General features: G+C 40.3%; 1 protein-coding gene across 2 annotated transcripts; it reads left to right on the forward strand.

Annotated features, from left to right (window-relative positions):
• The first annotated feature begins 302 nt into the window (after nt 1–302).
• atp1a3a (ATPase Na+/K+ transporting subunit alpha 3a) lies at nt 303–19,157 on the forward strand. Of its 2 annotated transcripts, none has more exons than XM_003968807.3 (23): nt 303–600; nt 4,890–5,003; nt 5,137–5,196; nt 5,842–6,045; nt 6,509–6,622; nt 6,788–6,922; nt 7,848–7,965; nt 8,182–8,270; nt 8,770–8,949; nt 9,852–10,050; nt 10,980–11,224; nt 11,328–11,520; nt 11,638–11,813; nt 11,944–12,080; nt 12,210–12,360; nt 12,933–13,101; nt 14,072–14,226; nt 15,492–15,615; nt 16,773–16,918; nt 17,015–17,145; nt 17,639–17,740; nt 17,843–17,934; nt 18,099–19,157. In XM_003968807.3, the coding sequence occupies exons 1-23, from the start codon at nt 595–597 to the stop codon at nt 18,125–18,127; spliced, it is 3,069 nt and encodes a 1,022-aa protein (XP_003968856.1). In that variant the 5' UTR covers nt 303–594; the 3' UTR covers nt 18,128–19,157. The 2 variants fall into 2 exon arrangements, with proteins under 2 accessions (XP_003968856.1, XP_029701143.1); XM_029845283.1 differs by lacking the exon at nt 303–600 and adding an exon at nt 1,984–2,158.
• The last annotated feature ends 1,814 nt before the right edge of the window (nt 19,158–20,971 follow it).

The following is a 20,971-nucleotide window of genomic DNA, read 5'->3' on the forward strand; positions in this document are numbered from 1 at the left end:
AAAATTAAAGGTCAAAGTCCCTCGGGAATCCAGTACATCTCCAAACTTCCCTTGGCCACTTATTATTGTCTTAAAATGTCATGAAAATCTGTTCAAAATTTCTTGTTTCTTTCACAGACAGTTGCCAACGAACTTGCATTTCAAAATTTGTTCATTTGTTCTTTTTGGGTCGTCTATGTTATTCTTCCCCGTTATTACAGCATTTACACACATATTTTTAAAATACAGTATGTGTATTGAAAAACGTCCAGCTTCGTTGATGACGTCACTCGGTCAGCCAATGGCGACTTTCCTTATTGAGGAGTTGACAACAGCGCCTGCTGGATGCAGGTCGACGCTCCTCTAGCATCAGGTTTCACAAGTGATGAAAGTCTGCTTTCTCCAACACCGAATGTTCTTTCATTTGAATATATGAATGAAGCAATTATAATTCCTGTAAGAATATTGCGTTATTGGCCCAATAAAGGCGCCATTTTTTTCCCTTCAGGAGGCGCCAGTTGCCGTCCCGGCTCTTCCCGCCTGTATCCACTTACTGTCACTGAGCTCAGCCCGAAAGCGAATCATCTCTGAGGAGAACCGACTGACGAAGGCAAAATGGGGGTAAGTGGTCGTCTTTAATGGTTAAGCGTCGGTTCTAATCATTTTTAATGGCGTCACGGATAAGGCGAGCATGTCATTTTTCCAAAATCGTAATTTGGATTCAAGACAAGCGTCAAGCAGAAACGATTTTCAACAGTATTGCATGTGTTTGTGTACATGTTGGGATGGTATTAACGTTTACTTGAGATGTATTTATTTAAACGATTGACGTTATAGTTATAGTCAATGAAATTAAACATTTTTGATTTAATAATCACTGTGACATTCAACAGTCATGACGCCCGTTTTCCCTGAATGAAATGGACATTTACGGTCTCGCATCAGTTACAGTAACGGCGGAGATGCTGCCGATCTCAGGCTGTCATATTCGAACACGCAACCGGACGCTTGCACCGTCATATATGAACCGCAGACTACATGCTTCATACGGGAGAGATAGAATAGAGAGATGGCGCTTTGTAGCAAAACGATGACTAATTGGAAAGAAACGAATGGAAGGCGTTGTTTTATTCGCTGAGCATGGTTGAACTGCAGTACTGTTACCACAAAGATGTGCTGATTCTTTAACCAGTCTATAAAACCAAGTGCAATTCCTTTAGAATCGTGCAGGCGTTGTCTGGACCACCTGGCAAATCCACAACTTGAACATGCGCGATTATTTTAGACCTGTTGATAGACACATATAGGGGTTTTTCCCCCTTGGCTGTTTGCTGCGTTCCAATGAAACGTGACAGTCTTGCTGGGACTATGTGGCTGCAAAGGTAGCAGAGGTCTGATCCGCATGCAAAAGGTGCAGCAAAATGGTTCTGCAGCCACGGGAAGATTTCTCCTCTCTCCTTTCTATGACTGCAGATGGCTTCACAGTTTTCTCTAAACTGCAACCTAAAATAAATAAAAAATAATCTCTCAGGCCATGATGTTGTCATCGTGCAATTTAGGCTCTATGATGTCATACTGAAAAATTCTCTTTCCTTTCTGAGTAGTAACATCTTTGATTGATAAATGTCTTTCTCTATTTATGCAGTCATATTGAAATATATTGTTTATCCCATGTCTGTTTTGTACCATGTTTTTTGGTGTGCATGGCTCTTCAACTATGTGAGCGCATACTGGAGCATGTAGTCCTGCCCCTGCCCCACATCTGGGTTTGGGGGATGGGCGTAACTCAGCATTCAGGCTAAGCTTTGGAAACGGTGCTGCTATGTCACCGTTTGCCATGCTGTCCACTAAATTGCCTAAAGGGTGTTTGTGTGCATGGGATTTCATGGTGCGATGTGCAACTTGATACGACTGAAAATATGAGGCGATAGAAGATGTGAAATGGACATTAGTCAGTGTGTGTGTGTGTGTGTGGGGGGGGGGGGGGGGGGGGGGGGTCTGAACTGGCCTGTTAATTGGACTGTTGCCTGAGTATTCAGTCATTGGTTTGGTGAGAGCAGGTAAAAAGATCAGACACAAAGCATCACAGGGAGGCACAGTCGCCAGGGAAAAACCAACCAGGATCCAGGAAGAATGGGAGTGGGTCAGGCTGAACAAGAGGGAAAAAGATGCTTTTATGGTGAGTTACCTTGATAAAAGTGCCCCTGCTGATGTCCCTTATTGAATTTGATTTAATGCAGCAAATACATAAAGGATATCTTTAAAAAAAAACTTCACATCTGCAGATCAACAATAAAAGTTCCATACAATAAATATTGCATTTTTACAAGAAATAAAGTATGCTAAATAATAATTAAATCTAACTGTATGTGGTACAGATGAAGACTAGCTTAACGTTAAGGCTTAAAGGGATCCTGCTATTTCTTAGATTTTATGTTTAATTATAGTGGAGATTGTTCAAATTATGGCAGTAACAACAGGTAGATGAATGTATTATAAACATCCTTGGAATGAAGTCAGAGGTAGATGGGTGAATCTTTGCACTGAGTAGTTATGAGTCCAGTTATGAGTCCACACTGTCATAGTTGTTGATTGAAGAGTCTGACAGCAGCGGGAAGGAAGGAGTGGTGCTACTTCGCCTTTGCAGGAGAGGTTCTCAGCACAATCAGAGTTTCATAGAGGGGAGGGAGGGAGGGGGTTACCCTGCATGGATGTCATCCAAGGTAGAGCTGGACGTCTATGGAGTCCGAGTGTGCTCTGTCCTTTCTTGAAAAGAGTGTCCTTGTTTTCCAACCAGTCCAGCTTATTGTCCAGTTGAACATCCAGGTCAGGCCTGTCAAAAGACAAAAATAACTTATTAGTTCAATCAATGTCTTCATTTGCTCAATGTTATTTCAGAATTGAGGTTGATGTAATTTGCCATGTAGTATTTTAAGTTTAAGGAATCGGCCAGTTCTGTTGAGTTTCCTTTGAATGTGTGCAACAATCACAGCAATGTGGTGCAGCCATCACCATGTTAGACATGGAGTTAGCATCATTACATGATGACTCTTAATACGAGGTGGTCCTTTAAAATATCCCCATTCACACCCCATCCCCCACTTTTTCATCTCCCACTGTTCACTTCAATTATGTACATGGCTATTGTAGATTTGATGTTGCTAGGCAGCTTCACATCCCCCATCTCCCTCTTCACTGAACATAGATCTTGTCAATCTCATTCTGTCAACGACTATTATTTTAACAGTTAGTTCCTCTCAGTGCAGTTCCAAGATTCTAAAAAAAACTTGAGGGAGCGATTCTTCTTCATCCTGGTACTGGCGTGCATCTCAATCATTTGGACAACAAAATGATTTTTACCATTCTGTTCATCAAAATAGCTTACTAGGAGAGTCTGCTGGGTGCAGAGGGATTTGAGATTCACAGAACAGAGAATTAGATGGCAGCTTGGAATCCATGTCTAATTTCAAAATGTTCCCTTTTTTGGATGCAATTTTATAGGAGATGTTGCATACCATTGACACTTTTATCAACTAAATTAATTAATAATGCTAACACAGACAACAAAACTGCATCTGCTGTGTTCCAAATGGACTAAATAGCCACTTTCACTAACTATATGTCATTTGTCTATTTCTATTTCTGTGACTGCAAGACAATGCAACTGGTAGTCCTGGAATAATATTTGACCAGGATCTGTCATCTTATTTGCATATAGAAAAGGTTTGCCACTTTTCATTCCAGCTGATTCAAAAAGCTGTAGCTAAAGTTCCAACAAGAATTGGCAATAGAGACCAAATTTCTTCTATACTTCTCTTCATTGTCAGCCAATAAAATCCAGGTTAGATTTTGAAATACTTCTCCTAACCTACAAGCTCCTTAGAGAACCTGACAGCACCATATCATCCCATGACAGCTGAAAGAGTGCCTATTTACTCATGGCTCCCAGAATCTTTTACATGAGACTCGGGGGGCAAGCTTCTAGCTCCCTGCTCTGGAACCTGCTCTCTGTCCAGGTACAAGTGGCTGAGTCCCTCTCCATTTTTAGGACTAGACTTCAAACCTCCTTCTTAGAGAAAGATTATCGTCAGTAATTCTGCAACTATGGCCATTATTGCAGCAATGCTGATGCTCGTAGTGTGTTAGAGTGGTCCAACCCTGAGTTATGCTGCTAGAGACCTAGCATATGTAATTTACCTGGGCCTCTATGGCACAGAATTATGATCCAGTGACACCCTCTTTTTCACTTTCTTGGTTTGGCTTCATGGTTGGGTGTCCTCACCTGCTCTTCTCTCTTTTTTCCTTTCCTGTCCTCAGTAGTGTTGTGCTTCTATCTCTTTCTCCTGACTATGAATGAATGGAAAACTGGGAGTGACAAGCTGTTTGTCCACGAAAGAGCGTGTACGATGGAGGCGGATTACCGTAGTTTTTGTTCACTGGGTTAATCTGTTCATGTAGTAAACAGCAGTAATCTGATGGCTTGCCAGACACAACTGCCCAGGGAGGACCACACCTCCTGACAGATGGCAGCACAACAAACATACACACATTACAGAGTGAAAGTCATGGTTACACATGTCCTTAACGCTTAAGAACCTGGATAAAATATTGTTTCCCTTTATTTATGATGTGATTTTTCTGTACATTTTGTCTTTTTTTGTCAATTAAATACATAATAATTACAAGTACATAATAATAAGTAATAAGTATAAGTACATAATAATATTATATGCCCATGCTTTCATAAATTCCTCCATTTTTAGGTCACGACTATTGGTTTGGTCATGGTGCAAATTGCTTGGAAAAAAGAAATCAGTATTAAACCTACTGCCCTACCTTGACATAGTAATATGTTTTGATTGAAGAAGATCAAATTATGATTTAACCATTTACTGTTGTTGCTGTTACAGTACGGACGGTCAGACAGCTACCGCGTGGCCACCACGCAAGACAAAGATGAGAAGGAGTCACCCAAGAAGAAGGGTGGAAAGGATTTGGATGACCTCAAAAAGGAAGTTCCTATAGTATGTACAGACCATACACACACAAAGTATGATGTCTAAAGCCAATAATATTGATGCACTTATGACTTTTCCTTTATTTATTCTATTACAGTTAGAAGCTGATAACTGATAAGTTCATTTTAATTCTTTACAGACGGAGCACAGAATGTCTGTTGAAGAGGTTTGCAGGAAATACAGCACTGATATTGTCCAGGTAGGTAGGCAATTAATTAGGGATTTGTTTGAAATAAATATCTTTTTTTTTTATTTGGGGTTTTGCATTTTTAAAATATACGTTTTTGTTCTGCACATATTAACAAACATGCCAATAGAAAATGCAGGCTTATTATACCATCTAAGAATAGCTTTTGAGGAAGTTTCAACAGAAAAAAGTATGCTTCCAAAATATATAATATGACTGTTAAAATGTCTCTGTTGTACATTGGTAGGGAGTGATTCCGTCACTCATAATGATCATTTGAAACACAACAGCTGTGTCTGAATCCACTCACTTACACACTATAGAGTGAGTTGTTTGACTGCACTCACTAAGACTTGATGTCTTGCTTGTCAGGCAACTGCAAAGGATGGAATATATGATGGGATATATTGTTAGTTTTGCACTATACATTATGGGATACATTAAGTGCAGTACATAGCACACAGCCTTGTTAGTGCACTATAGAGTGTAATTTGGGACACAGCTAGCATGATTGGTACCACTAATGAACATTTAGATCACATGCATATAACATCATTAGGCTATACCTTAAATCCTATTTATCAATGAAAATACTGAGCTGGTGTGAAATCTTATGTTACACACTTCAAATTCTCCTGTTTTGGTTTCCCTCAAAAGGGTCTGACCAATGCAAAGGCGGCAGAGTATCTGGCCAGAGATGGACCCAATGCCCTGACTCCACCCCCCACTACCCCCGAGTGGGTCAAGTTTTGTCGTCAGTTGTTTGGTGGCTTTTCCATTCTGCTGTGGATCGGTGCCATCCTCTGCTTCCTGGCCTACGCCATCCAGGCTGCCACAGAGGATGAACCTGCAGGAGATAACGTAAGGGAATGGGTGATAATGAAATGTCATTTGTAGTCGATGTCACACTGCTGGGGAACCATTGGAGAAATCTGCCTGTGTGTGTGTGTGTGTGTGTGTGTGCACCAGTTAGGTTTCAAGCTGGTGAAGGGGAGGGGCCAGATGGTTCTGTTTTGTTTTAGGGAATGTTTCTTTTTATTCAGAATCACTTATACAACCTTTAAAGCTCAAAATCGAGAGCTTTCATGGACTGAGACTCCAAAGAGTAAAATGTATAATAATAATCATTTTAAGATTGTTTCATTTTTCAAAGTTGCACTTTACCCAAGAAACCATGCATTTCTCTAAAAATTCCATTTAATGATGATTTCCTTCATTTTAATCAAGATGTCTTAATCTTGATTAATCTTGTTTTAATCAGTGTTTTTTTTGTCTGTTTATTTTTAAGAAATGTCTAATGGAGAAACTTTTGCTCTTGTTGCAGTTGTACCTGGGAATTGTGCTGTCAGCTGTTGTCATCATCACTGGATGCTTCTCCTACTTCCAGGAGGCCAAAAGCTCCAAGATTATGGAATCATTTAAGAATATGGTCCCTCAGGTATGAGACTCCCAATAATTTTGTGTGTTAATTTAATAGAAAATTTTAATCTAAGGGCATCTGAGAGCAGATCTATTGCAGTTATGCTGTATTCTGTCTGTAAATATGTTGCCAATCAGCCATTACACATTTCCAGATTAAGATTTTTTGTATCTCTCATTCCAGCAAGCCCTGGTTATCCGAGAGGGAGAAAAGATGCAGATCAATGCTGAGCAGGTGGTGGCAGGAGACCTGGTGGAGGTGAAAGGAGGAGACAGGATCCCAGCTGACCTCCGCATCATCTCCTCTCATGGCTGCAAGGTTTTCTGCAGATACAAGAATACTTCTTCCGCACACCAACACTTTCTTCATGGAACACCAATGTCTTCGAAAAAATCATTTTGAATAAGTCAATAGTAGTAATTGGCCAGGAAAAGGTCTCCTACCACTGCTTAGGAACTTAATTTGTTGTAACAATCCTCCTGACTGAAGCTAAATGGATGACACCAGAATGACCCGATATACTGTACTTCCAAAAGAGTCTTTATTGTCAAAATGAAAACTGATTCATATTATGGGTGTTTAAAGTGAGCATTTGCAGGAATACTTTGTGTTTATAGATTTACCTTTATATAAACACTGCAGCCCTTTTTTTGGTTGGTATCCTTATCTTAAAATACTTCTGTACGTCTGCTCTATTGTAAAAATCCTAATTGTCACACTCTGATCAGGTCTGAATTACATACTGTGGAAAGACAGCAAGATGCTGCCCCTCCTGTGATTTGCAGTAGGGATGTCTTTATGGAGATGTGCAGTATTTAATTTCTGCCAAACATAGTGGAGTTTCCCCGTTTTTTTTGTTTTTTTTCAAGAGTTTAACTGTTATTTGAAAAAACAAACAAAAAACCTGACACCATTCCTAGATTACTGATATTTCTGTCCCAAAAAAACAAGAACATGGAGATCCGTTGGGACGTTAGTATTGTTGAATGACAGCAAAATGGAGGTCTTTGCGAGAAAAAGCCCACTTGATGTCACTACTAGAGGGAATAAGGTCGGTGCTGATGCAACAATGTTGCCCTCTGCTGGATTATGTAAAATTTATCCTAGAAGTATTGAGCAGTGATGGCAACCACTTTCATACATAAACGAAGACTAGTATTATAATAATCTGACTGATTAAATCATTTTTTCTGTCTTTTACACATAGCTGTTGAATAAATGATTTTTGTATCTTTCTATTCAGGTGGACAACTCATCCCTAACTGGTGAATCTGAACCCCAGACCAGGTCACCTGACTGTACCCATGATAACCCACTGGAGACCCGTAACATTGCATTCTTCTCCACCAACTGTGTCGAGGGTAGGACCATACCCCTGTGATCACTATTATCACTTTCATTGCTTTTGACTGATACGGACGATGAGATATGACTTTTTCCCACACTGCATTTTTTACTGCACTTTACTGTCCCCATTCTTCCCACTGTGGCAAAACTGACTTGCAAACACATGTTTGTTTTTTTTAGTCAAAAAGAGCCCTCATCTGGCCCACAGTTTCTAACCTGTCTTTTCCCAGGAACTGCACGTGGCATCGTGGTGTGCACTGGTGATCACACAGTTATGGGACGCATCGCTACATTGACTTCAGGCCTGGAGACTGGCAAGGTGCTGTGTTTCATTTCATTCATTGATTGGTCTTGTGTGTCACAAAGCAGGTAAAGAAACCAAATTCACCTTGTCAGTTAAACAATTTATTATCTGTTAGGTGATCACTTTTATTCAAGTAGTATTTTGCCAGCTACATGATATTATTACATTATTTAGTTTAAACAACTGTATTATTAATGATAGACTTACCAGTGATGTTCAAAGCTTGAAGAGAGAAGCTGAATGATACAAGTACTAATACTTTGGTAAAAAATAAGGTAAAAATGTACCTGATATTATTAGTGCTCATTATACAAAATGTAATTTTGTGGCAACAGAACTATAGTAGGTATAGTACACTCATTCATATCCATCCTGTATTTACCTTTTAAAGCGTATTTGTGGAAGAGATGTGATCAACACATTTTCAAAAAATTACTGGTATTGCTGAAAAAAAGAAACAGGCAAGTTCAAATAATTTAATTTCTGATCATGGGCATTGTTATTTTCTCTTTAGACACCCATAGCTAAGGAGATTGAGCACTTTATCCACATCATCACAGGCGTGGCCGTCTTCCTTGGCGTGTCTTTCTTTGTCCTGTCACTGATTCTTGGATACTCCTGGTTGGAAGCTGTCATCTTCCTCATTGGTATCATTGTTGCCAATGTGCCTGAGGGTCTTCTAGCAACTGTAACTGTGAGTAGAACCAACTCAACTGTGTGTGAGAGAGAAATTAAATCTAAATATGCAAACTTTTAACTTTCTAATATATTTTTTTGGTGGGGTGGGACTTATTAGTTTTTGACTCTGTGGAGATCACTGAGTAATTTATATTTTAAACACATGTTCTCAATAAAGACACCTTTGCAGCATTATTTCAGCTTTCTCCCAAGTTTTTCAGCTTAGCAACTGTTTGAACGTGTCTTGTGTCTGCTTCCTGTGTCTCTGTGCACGTGCTGGTTTTCAGTGTTTATTGCTCTGACTGTGTACGTTGTTGTGGGTATTTGTATTCCATGTGTTTCTGTTGTTCTGTGGTGAGATGTTTTGCATTTTTGTCAGTATATATCTCTTCATCTCTCTCCAGATCCATGTATTTGTGCAGGTCTCATGTATTTTATATGTTTCTCTTTTCCAGGCCACTTGCGGTGCTGTCTGCAATGACGACAGCTAGCTGATGTAATGATATTAGCATAATGTTGTTGAATTTGGCCTCCCTGCTTGACTTTGGCTACTTTAGAGGCTGTGCCATAATTGGCATGATGGCACAATGCACTGCTGCTCTGCTTCACTTCATCGCTTCATCGCTATTTCATTCATGCCTCATGTGCTCTCTGCATTTCTGCACTCTTGATTTCCTCTTGATTTGATTTTAGTGCATTTTGCTCGATTTTTAGAAGCAATTAACATACAGTTTCCAGGTAAACATTTCCAGGTTGCTTACTATTGAGCGCTGTTGATTGATAAATGCTGGTTTGGCACCTGGGATATGTTTAACTGTTCTATTAGAAAACCACAGCTTTTCTTAAATCTGCTGTTATAAACTTCATTCCCTCCTTTCTTCATTTTTATTTTTACCTTTCCTTTGTTTCCACTCTTAGGTGTGTCTTACCCTGACTGCTAAGCGAATGGCCCGCAAGAACTGCTTAGTGAAGAACTTAGAGGCTGTGGAAACACTGGGATCCACCTCCACCATTTGCTCTGACAAGACTGGTACTCTGACTCAGAACAGGATGACTGTGGCCCACATGTGGTTTGACAACCAGATCCACGAGGCCGACACCACAGAGGACCAATCTGGTCAGTTTTTAATCTCTATTTTCAGATTGCTTCAAATCTCCGCTAATGAAAATCACATTTTTAGCATTGACAGTATATAGCTATGAAGCAGCTGTGGGTCAGGTGGTGGAGTGGTCACTCGGGTATTAGGAAGATGGTTGGTTCAATTCTGGTCACTGGTGGGTGGCATGTTAAAGTGTTATTGAGCACCAAATTGTTGTCACTCCTGAATCTGAGGGAATAAGAATTTATATCTCTACTGGTAAGCAGGTGGCATAGAAATAAATAGTATCCAAGCAGGCTGAAACCTTTTGATTCTGGGGGTGCTGTGAATGGGAATGTCTGGGAATGTCCAGTTTTATATTCCATTCTAATTATGCTGTTGGTCATCATAGGGAAAAATATGAAAACAAATGGCAAATTTAGATTTTTCTAAAGATGTCAACTAGCGGTTTTTTTTTTTTTACCCTTCTCACCTGTTTTTACCAATGCTGAGGCAAACAACACACACAAATGGGCAACTTTCCAAAAGTTCTGTGCCCAATTTTATAAAAACGTGAATGAGTGAAAAATGGTCAAAAAATAGAAACGCACTCCTAAGCCTTGTGGAATCCCAGTAAAGGCTGCTGTTGCTGCAAAGGGAGGGCACACTCCGACAGTTAATGACCTCCACGTCTTTTTCTGGTTACTCATTTAAATGCTGCTTCACTGGTAGTTAAGCTTAAAAATAAGGTGTTTTAAGCCCATTTTGTACTTGTAATATTTAATTATTTTTTTATGAACCTACAAAAATGTTGAAGAAACCTGCTGTATATACTGTATAGAAATGACTATAATGAGAATTTTCTTTTGATGAACGAAACTGCTATATATTCTAGAACCATGATATTAATGACAATAATGTTAAAAATAAAATCTCTAAATTGATTTGTTGATTGATTCTGATACAGGCTCCTCCTTTGACAAAAGTTCCACAACATGGGTGTCTTTGGCTCGCATTGCTGCGTTATGCAACCGTGCTGTGTTCAAGGCCGGTCAGGAGGCTTTGCCCATTCTGAAGCGTGAAGTAGCCGGTGACGCCTCCGAGTCAGCCCTGCTGAAGTGCATTGAGCTCTCCTGTGGCTCTGTGAAAGCTATGAGGGATAAAAACAAAAAAGTAGCAGAGATTCCTTTCAACTCCACCAACAAGTACCAGGTGTGCCACTAACAAAAGAATCCGCGTAATGCAATGTGATTTTTTTTTTTTAAGTGGCTATATTTTTTAATTACCAGTAACACTAAAAATTTGTTGCCACAAGCTCTCGATTCATGAAAACGAAGATGAGAGTGACAACCGTTACCTCCTGGTAATGAAGGGAGCTCCGGAGAGGATACTTGACCGCTGTTCCACAATCATGATACAGGGAAAGGAGCAACCTATGGATGATGAGATGAAAGATGCTTTCCAGAATGCCTACCTAGAACTGGGAGGACTGGGAGAGAGAGTATTGGGTAAGGATGAGAAAGGCATAGCCTTTTAAAAACAAAGCATCATGAAGTGTTGATACAGCCTGTATCTTGTGCTCTATCATTGTGGTTGATGTGCTGGCTTTTCTTTTCTGTTATCAGGTTTCTGCCACCTCTTTCTGCCAGAGGACAAATTTCCAAAAGGATTTGCCTTCGATACAGATGATGTGAATTTCCAGACAGACAGCCTTTGCTTTGTAGGTCTCATGTCCATGATTGACCCACCCCGTGCTGCGGTACCCGACGCTGTGGGCAAATGCCGCTCTGCTGGAATCAAGGTAGGAACATTTCAATAATGTTATTTAGAATCAGAAAATAGGTTGGTTGTAAGGACGGTAGCACTGATTTACCCTAATGTCTCTTTACTTTTAATGTCTCTTTACTGATCATTTTCCTTTTCTGATTCAGGTTATCATGGTGACTGGTGATCACCCAATCACAGCCAAAGCTATCGCAAAGGGCGTAGGCATCATCTCTGAAGGTAATGAGACGGTAGAAGACATCGCTGCCCGTCTCAACATCCCTGTCAGCCAGGTCAACCCCAGGTAAGACAGAGTCCTAACTCAACACTTGTCCAGCCATATTTGATAGGCCACTCCAGGCTTAAATTTAGGAATACTTATATACATTTATTTACCGTCATCAGAATATTTTGTTTTCTCTGTGTTGCGTAGGGATGCCAAAGCCTGTGTGATCCATGGGACAGATTTGAAGGACCTTTCCCAGGAGCAGATGGATGATATTTTGAGTAACCATACAGAAATTGTCTTTGCCAGGACCTCCCCACAGCAGAAACTTATCATCGTGGAAGGCTGCCAGAGACAGGTACTGTGCACATTTTCATGAACGTGTCTGCATATGTTTTGAATGCTCCCTGGTAATAAATCTTAGTCTGTAAAAGTTTTTTATATTGTGCCACATTTATAAGAAACCTATCTGTGGGATGGGCAGCTGTGCTGAGAATGCGGGTTCCAATTTAAATATAATTAAATTAAAATTTTGCCAAAACCTTTCTGCCAATGCCAATAAGCTAATCCTGCTGCTGACTCATGTTTTAGGCTTCTGATATCCCCAGGGTACCAGGCTAGTGATCAGCATGAAGAGGAGGCGCCCAGCTGTTGTGGCAGAACACTACTGGGGCCCCAGTTTCTGAAGTTAATTAATTGTTAAATTGACGTTATGTCTTGTTTCTTCAATCTTCAATCATCCAACATACCAAAAATGGTCAACGGCAAAAGCAACTGGTATCAGCAGCTGAGATTTTGCTATATGTTTCCATTTAAAATAAACTTTTTTAACAGTATGAGAATCCCAACAATCATTGAGCTACCAAACACAAATTTCCTTTTTGGATGCAAAACTATAAACTCTACATCCTCTTGGTATTATTTTATCAGGGTGCCATTGTGGCTGTGACTGGGGATGGGGTGAATGATTCCCCTGCTCTAAAAAAGGCTGACATTGGTGTTGCCATGGGAATCTCTGGCTCAGATGTGTCCAAACAAGCTGCTGACATGATCCTCTTGGATGACAACTTTGCCTCCATTGTGACTGGAGTGGAAGAAGGTAAGTGATACAAGAAGAGTAATGTAACAGAGAGCAGGAAATACAGGGCACTGCAAAGGGGGTATGGTCGGAAGAAAGATATTGATTTATGGGATTGATTTGGGCACCGTTGACAAGGAAAAAGGAGTTAAGAGAAACAGCGAAGGTCAAAATAATATCTGGAAAAGCAAGAAAAATATGAGATAAAACTGCTCATCGCTAGAAAAGAATGTTGGAATTCCAGTTTGATTGCAAAAGAAAAGTAGATGTGTCAGACAGTGGAGTGGTACTGCACTGCTCTAATTTTCAGCAACAGCTGCACAACTATGTTAGACATGTCGGTGGCTCCATCCTGCTTTGGGGTTGTGTTGCAGCCAATTACACAGGGAGCATTTCACAGGTAGAGGATAGATATTCAAATAAATAATGGAAGCAAAGAGGAAGGCTTCAACAAATGAAACAAATTGAACCTAAACATACCTCAAAGAGATACTAGCTGAAGGTTTTTTTATGGTCTTTCCAGTCAGCTTGAATTTTCTGCATGGATGTCAAAAATAGCAGCACCATGCACTCTCCTCCACCACACCACCATCACCCTGCACAAGACACTTTTCACTTTCTTATACTGGACTTCAAATATGCTTATTGCTTATTGTATTGTAAATATATATTTTTTTATATTTCCTTATCTTTATTCTTATTTTAATGTATTATTGTTCTTTTGTCAGCGCTGCACACAACAAACACCAAGTCAATTTCCTTGTATGTGTAAAAAACTTACTTGGCAATAAAGTTCTTCCTTCCTTCAAAAGATCAAACCAGGATGGCCCCAACAGGTTTTGTTTAAAATGTAAAGGGAATGTGTGTTTTTCACTTGCTTCACTCTATACAAATGATTGTTAAATTAAAGTGGCCGTTGCATGCAGCTGTAGATACTGTGATACTTGTGAGCAGCATTTTATCTGATTTAGACCTCATTTCCATCCTACAGGGCGTCTGATCTTTGACAACTTAAAAAAATCCATCGCTTATACGTTGACCAGCAACATCCCAGAGATCACACCATTCCTATTCTTCATCCTGGTCAACATCCCATTGCCCCTGGGTACCATTACAATCCTTTGTATAGACCTCGGAACTGACATGGTAAGATATTTCAATTTATTTTCGTTTAGACAACACTTAGTTCTGACCAAGTAATGTGAGTGGACATGTGTCCATGTGTGCTAATATAGGGTACAACAGCACTGGGGCCTTACAGACAGTATCACTCCGCGGTACGGGTGTTCTAATAACCGTACAGGTGTTCTAATAACCGTACAGGTGTTCTAATAACCGTACAGGTGTTCTAATAACTGTACAGGTGTTCTAATAACTGTACAGGTGTTCTAATAACCGTACAGGTGTTCTAATAACTGTACAGGTGTTCTAATAACCGTACAGGTGTTCTAATAACTATTAATTTACTGGCAACAACCTGCCTCCAGTCCAGTTGCAGTTGAACTATTTGTGTTGACAGCCAGTAATTGATTAAATAAACAAATCATAATCTCTTCTCGCTTATTACTGTTAACTAATCAAATAAGCTTGTAGAACTTTTGTATAAAAGCAAGATCACATGAGTGCTGTTCTGCTGAATATCAGCACTGGTGTGATCAGCCAAACCAAATCATACCAATGCTGATCTTCAGCACTACAGCACGCCCTCTCCTCTGATATTGCTTACTTTTTTTTTATTTTATATTATACACTCACCACTTTATTGGGACTGAGGTGGAGCCCTCTATTAAGATTTTCATAGATTGACATGATAGTGGCTGCAGATTGGTTGGAAGTTGATCTGTCTACCAATGTAACATTTTTCCAATCTTCTATTGTCCAATTCTGCTAAAGCGTAGCTTCAGTTTACTGTTTTTTGCTCACAGCAATGGTGCCCAGGTCTTTTGCTGACTTCAGCTGATCTGCCTTATGGTTTGGCATGTTCTGTATACTTTAGTTAGTAGGTAGTTAGTAGCCTTTCCACCCAGAGAGCCCCTTGAAAATTTTCTCTTTTTTGGACCTAAGGTCCCTTTAGTTCAGCAGTATTTTAATTACTCATATTAACCTGTTGGCGCCAAAACCTCTTACCTCTTGCTACTTTAAGTTAAACTCATTTCTTTTTCCCCCATTCTGAAGCTAGGTTTGATCAGCAGGACACCTTGTCCATATCTACATACCTAAATGCATTGATTTCCTGGTATTTGATTGGAGTTAATGTAAAAGCACTTTGATTGGGGTGCCTATTAAAGTGGATGGCTTTTAAGTGAATCATTTCAAATGCAGAAATGAACATTTCAATTGAATCAGAACAGAAAATCTTGAACTCCATTAAACATATACTGATTGACTGAGTTGTTAATCATCTGTATCAGGTCCCAGCCATCTCCCTTGCCTATGAAGCAGCAGAGAGTGACATCATGAAACGCCAGCCAAGGAACCCACTGAGGGACAAACTGGTCAATGAGAGACTCATCAGCATTGCCTATGGACAGATTGGTACGTGTATATTGTTCTGCATATCATAATATTTGAATTCTTTCTTTCTTTGCTTCTATCTTCCTTGACCGTTTTATCTCTTTCGGGGTCATGGGGAAGGATGCTGGAGCCCATGCCAGATGCATATGGGCAAAGGCAGGGTCCACCCCTGAATGAGTTCCTAGCTCATTGCAGGGCCCTATGCGAGCATTTGGTGGGGTGTCAGTACCAAAGTCGATTGTACCTTGACAGTGCTCTGAAGGTGTCCTGGCACTTCCCCCTACTACCAGAGTACATTCCTAGACTGGGCTAGGCTGGACAGTATAAAGGGAGAGAATACTTTACCTGTTCAGGTTTGGCAAGTTAATTAAGGCTGGTCAATACAGAGGGGAAAGCTAAAGAGGGGAAAGGCAGTTAGTCCTGATGACACACCCGAACATGTGGAATTGTTGAGGTGTGGATGTAGATTTTCCTGTATTACTGTTCAATAAGATATTAGAGATCGCAAGGATGCCTGTGAAATGTAGGAGAAATGTACTGGATCAGTTCCCAGCCCCCTCTTTTAGACAAGCAGTATGAAGGTTAGCTGAGGAAATATATGTGTATTAGAAGTGGAACAAGGAAGTCACAGGGATGAGTATAGGCAATGGCACAGTGGAGAGTGTGGAAAAAGGTGAAGATTCATGTTTGAGGAGATGGGAACAGTTGGAGAAAAGAGTGATGTGTAATAAAAAAAAGGTTTCTGTAAGAATAAAAGAAAAGATGTACATGGTGGTGGTTAGATGTGTGGAGTAGAGAGAGTGGCGCTAAGGAGAAGCTAGGAAGCAGAAAGGTTTGTTGAGGCAGATTGATAGGCTCAGACAGTTGATCAGAGGGACAGTGCATGTTAGATGAGATGAAGCCAGAGACACAAGACCGAGGTGGTTTGGACATGTCCATAGGAGGGACAATACTATGTTGGGAGAAGGATGCTGATGGTGGAACTGCAAGGCAAAGGGCCCAGATGGTGATCTAAAACTAGATGTATGGACAAAGTTAGAGAGGCAATGAAGTTGATTAATGTGAGACGGGGGAGACGGAGACGGTTGGCCCCCGGAAGGAAATGCCCAAAACAAATCAATGAGGAAAATCCTGTTTATTTTGTCAAAGCAACCTCATTTCTGTGGCTCATTCTGCAGGTATGATCCAAGCTCTCGGTGGGTTTTTCACCTATTTTGTCATCATGGCTGAAAATGGTTTCCTGCCATCTGTGCTCGTTGGCATCCGGCTCAACTGGGATGACCGTTCCGTCAATGACTTAGAGGACAGCTACGGACAACAATGGGTAGGGATGGGGGTTATTTTGAAAGAATTCTTTGAAGCTAATAATAGGATTCCAAAAGCCTCCTCTCCATCTTACCCTGCCCGACTGTCTGCACAGACATACGAGCAACGCAAGATTGTGGAGTTCACTTGCCACACGGCATTCTTCGTCAGTATCGTGGTGGTGCAGTGGGCCGATGTCATCATCTGCAAGACCAGGCGCAACTCAGTGTTCCAGCAGGGCATGAGGTGAGTAACACGGATTATAGGCACGAGACGTTGAAAGAAAAGCTCCATCAGTTAAATATCAAAGATATTACCCTGAAAACTCTTTACCGTTGGACAGAGATGCTTTGAAAGTGGAGCTTCACCTTCTGATAATGCAGTGGAAGCCCCAGTAGATAAATTCACTGTTTGGAGGTTATGTTTTTGCAGTCATAGCTAAAGGTATGTTGTAGAAGTAGAGATGAAAAAGGGGGTAGATGTAGAAAAGGGCAGCCTAGTGCCTGGTGGGGAAAGGAAAAATAAAAGGAAGCAAGAAATTCATTGCCCCTGAATATGTAGAGTGCTGCATAAACAAGGTTAATGGATAATGGATAATAGATCATTGAGGATCATGGTAATCTGATACGATACACTGATGCTTGACATTATGTTTATACATTACCTGAAGCCAGTTATCTGATGGCAGAGGAACAAAACAAACAGAATAAACCTGTTTTTTATCAATTATTTCTGACAGGAACAAAATTTTGATCTTTGGCCTGTTTGAGGAAACAGCTCTGGCAGCTTTCTTGTCCTACTGCCCTGGCATGGATGTGGCGCTACGCATGTACCCACTCAAGTAAGTAATATAACCGACTCCAGGCCTAATTCCAACACATGGCATGTCTTATTTGGCTCTTTATACTAAGCAGAAGACTAAAGACAGATCTTTCTCCTTCAGGCCCAGCTGGTGGTTCTGCGCTTTCCCATACAGTTTCCTTATCTTTGTTTACGATGAAATCCGAAAACTCATCCTTCGCCGAAATCCCGGGGGTAAGAAAAGTCATAGTGTATATGAATACATTTAAATTGAATATTTTTAATACTATTCTTTTAAAGTTTAAATATGGAAATGTAGTTGTTAGGTGATGATTGATTTTGAAATCTTGGGATTGTTGATCAATGAATAATTTGTCCTCTCTTCTTCATCTCTGCAGGTTGGGTGGAAAAGGAGACTTACTATTAAAGTATCGTTTTGTTCTCCCCTGAATTCATCCCTCCTTCTCTGTCTACCTTTTCCCCCTCCTTCCATCCCTCATCCCAGTCCTACCCACCCTCACTATACAAAAAAGGATGTTTACGTAGTGTAGCCTGAAATTTACTGGAAAACATTTTTAAAAATTACCAGGGAAGACTTCAACAAGACTAATTACAGTGGAAGAGAGGATTAGCAATGGGGTTGTCTGTCTCTCTGTGCGCCTTGTCTTTCCATTCTTTATTTATTCTCTGTAGCACAGTAATAGCACAGTTGTGGCGATGCTTTTTGTGTGACGGAAACTTAATTATTTCATTGCGACCTCTGTCCGAGTAGAGCAAAAAGATGGCAGCTTCCATCTCGATGTGTGTGAAGTGCCCAAATCCAGCTGCCACACCTCCACTGTCATTCTCCACCTTTCCTTTTCTGTAAATTTCTTTACTTACCAGCCTGCCGCTGCCATTTCCGATTTGTACTATCTTTCCAATCAAAACAGTTTCACAGAACAAATAAAAATTCATTCACCCCTTCAGCACATGTATACACACGTGTTCTTTTGGTTTGTGTTGTTTTAACAAAGGTGTTGTTTCTTTTTTCTACTCCAAAATTATTTTTATTAAGATTGGGTCTGAGAGCTGCTTGTTTTAAATTAGACATGACAAAGCACACTACCTTCTGCAGCTCTCACACACTTTTCTTATTCCCCTTCTTGCCTCCACAGCTCTCATCCTGCCAGTCTCTGCCTCTGTCTATGTTTGGCCCCTGCGTAGAATCATTCTTGTAACACCCCCCCACGTTGCATATCCTGCCTCCCACATTCCCCCTGCCTGCAACCTCTACCCTTTCCCAACCTCACCTGTGAGAAAACAAAATTTCAATCTTTCTGTGTTCCCGGAAAAAGAGATTTCTCTCCTATTTCATTTAAAAACAGTGAAATGTGGAACAATGCATTGTAACTGGGGTAACAGCAGCGAAAAATCAAATGAAATAAAATGAGAAGGATCTCTCTTTTTTCAGCTTGGTCTTTGATATTTCTCCTTTTGTTTTTGTTCACACTGCAGAAATAGATGCCTTGGCAAATATTTATGGCAGGATTGTTAGGTCATCTATTATCTACTATCAGATAATCTACCTGTTTGTTTACCAGAACAAACAGTTTGCATGTTCTAGGTAGTATTCTAGATAGTTGTTTTAAGGTTAGGAACAGTTATGGATTTTAATACTTAATTTTCCCTCTCAAAATCTTAATGTAATTACGCTCCACTTTTACAACGTAGTTACTACTTTTGCCACATGGGGGCAGTAAGGTTTATTCAGAGTTCCACACACATATTGTGCACATACACACATATATATTTTTATAACAAGAAAAAGAAGTATGAAGAGGAAGTTAGGACACGTAGCCATGAAACAATAAGAAGAGAGATACCTCAGTGGATCATGTTTCTGAAACCGATCAGCCAATAGCAGCATAACTAAGATGATAATAAAGGGTCAGACCACCCTGAACTATAAACTTTAGTTTGGCTGAACTGACTGTAGCTACAGAACTCCTGATATTAAAATCTCAAACAGGAAGGTTTTGATCTAAAGGGAGGGTGTGCTCTATATTTTACTTACAAAATGAGAAAGATCATTTCATTCTCAATTTTTCCAATGTTATAACACATTTCTCTCACACAAACACACACAGTGAGCATTGGGTGTGAGTGTGTGTTTTGTGAAACCTATTGACAAGACAAATGATACTGATCCAGCTGATGCAGACACTCAACACACAGGGATAGTGACAACATCTTTAGTGACATTATTGCTGTTTTTCACTTTCTTTTATGCTGGATTTTATTTATTTATTTATTTTAGATTTTTGTCTTTTTGTTATATTAGTTTTCATCCATTCTTTAATCCAATGATGGTGTACCATGCCTTTGGTCAAACACAGCTGTGATAGGCTCCAGGAGCTTCCCGGTGAACCCCAATGGGATAAAGCAGACAAGAAAATGAAAAAAGAAGAAATATATCATTTGTATGCTCTAAAACTGTGCAGGTACTCTTAATAATACTTATATTTCAGTATTAATCTATTTGGCCCAGATGCTGCAAAGAATAGCAGCCCTGTGATGACCCAGATGTGGCCCCTACATGGGCCCAATCATTGCCCGATGTGGAACGAATCCAGCTGACCACTAGCAGTGACGGCTCGGTACCAGATCCCAAACCTGTCTAACAGGGACTGCTGGGATGGACTTCAGCAACCTCTATCTCCCATTAGTTAAAGATATAAAGATCACGCCAGCTTAAGCAATGTTTTCTTTACAATTTGTGTCTCCTAAGTGAAAAATAGGTATTTTCCTGTGTTTTTGACTGTGCACCTCATCCTCTGACATGCAACACTGCACATGACGTGCAGTTAACTAACAAAACACAAACACGCCAACAAGTAACAAATAGCTGTTACTATAACAACCCCAGGTTTCTTTTCAGCACTGTGGCCAAATCAACCAAGAGTCACAGTGTTTTAGATCCACGTATCCCCTCTTCCCTTAGTGGTGAAGACTTCATGAGCTTCTTCACTGATAAAGTTCTAGCTATCGGAGAGAAAGCTAACCAGGCCATCCCAACAACTGGACCATCACCAGATGTGCTGACTGTGGGAACATACAGGTTCTCCAACGAGCCCTTAAACTCCTTCACCCTATATATTTTTCTGAGGCGTCATCGCTAATTCAGAAATCCAAGACCATCACGTGTCTTTTAGATCCCATCCCAACACACCTGTTGAAAGATGTTTTACCATTGACAGGCAGCTCTATCCTGGACCAGATCAATTGTTCT

Source organism: Takifugu rubripes, chromosome 12, assembly GCF_901000725.2.
Source record: "Takifugu rubripes chromosome 12, fTakRub1.2, whole genome shotgun sequence".
NCBI lineage: Eukaryota > Metazoa > Chordata > Actinopteri > Tetraodontiformes > Tetraodontidae > Takifugu > Takifugu rubripes.

Coding starts and splice junctions, on each gene's coding strand:
- atp1a3a (XM_003968807.3), top strand. Junction 6,046..6,508: donor ATGAACCTGCAGGAGATAAC/GTAAGGGAATGG, acceptor CTCTTGTTGCAG/TTGTACCTGGGAATTGTGCT. Junction 8,950..9,851: donor GTCTTCTAGCAACTGTAACT/GTGAGTAGAACC, acceptor TTCCACTCTTAG/GTGTGTCTTACCCTGACTGC.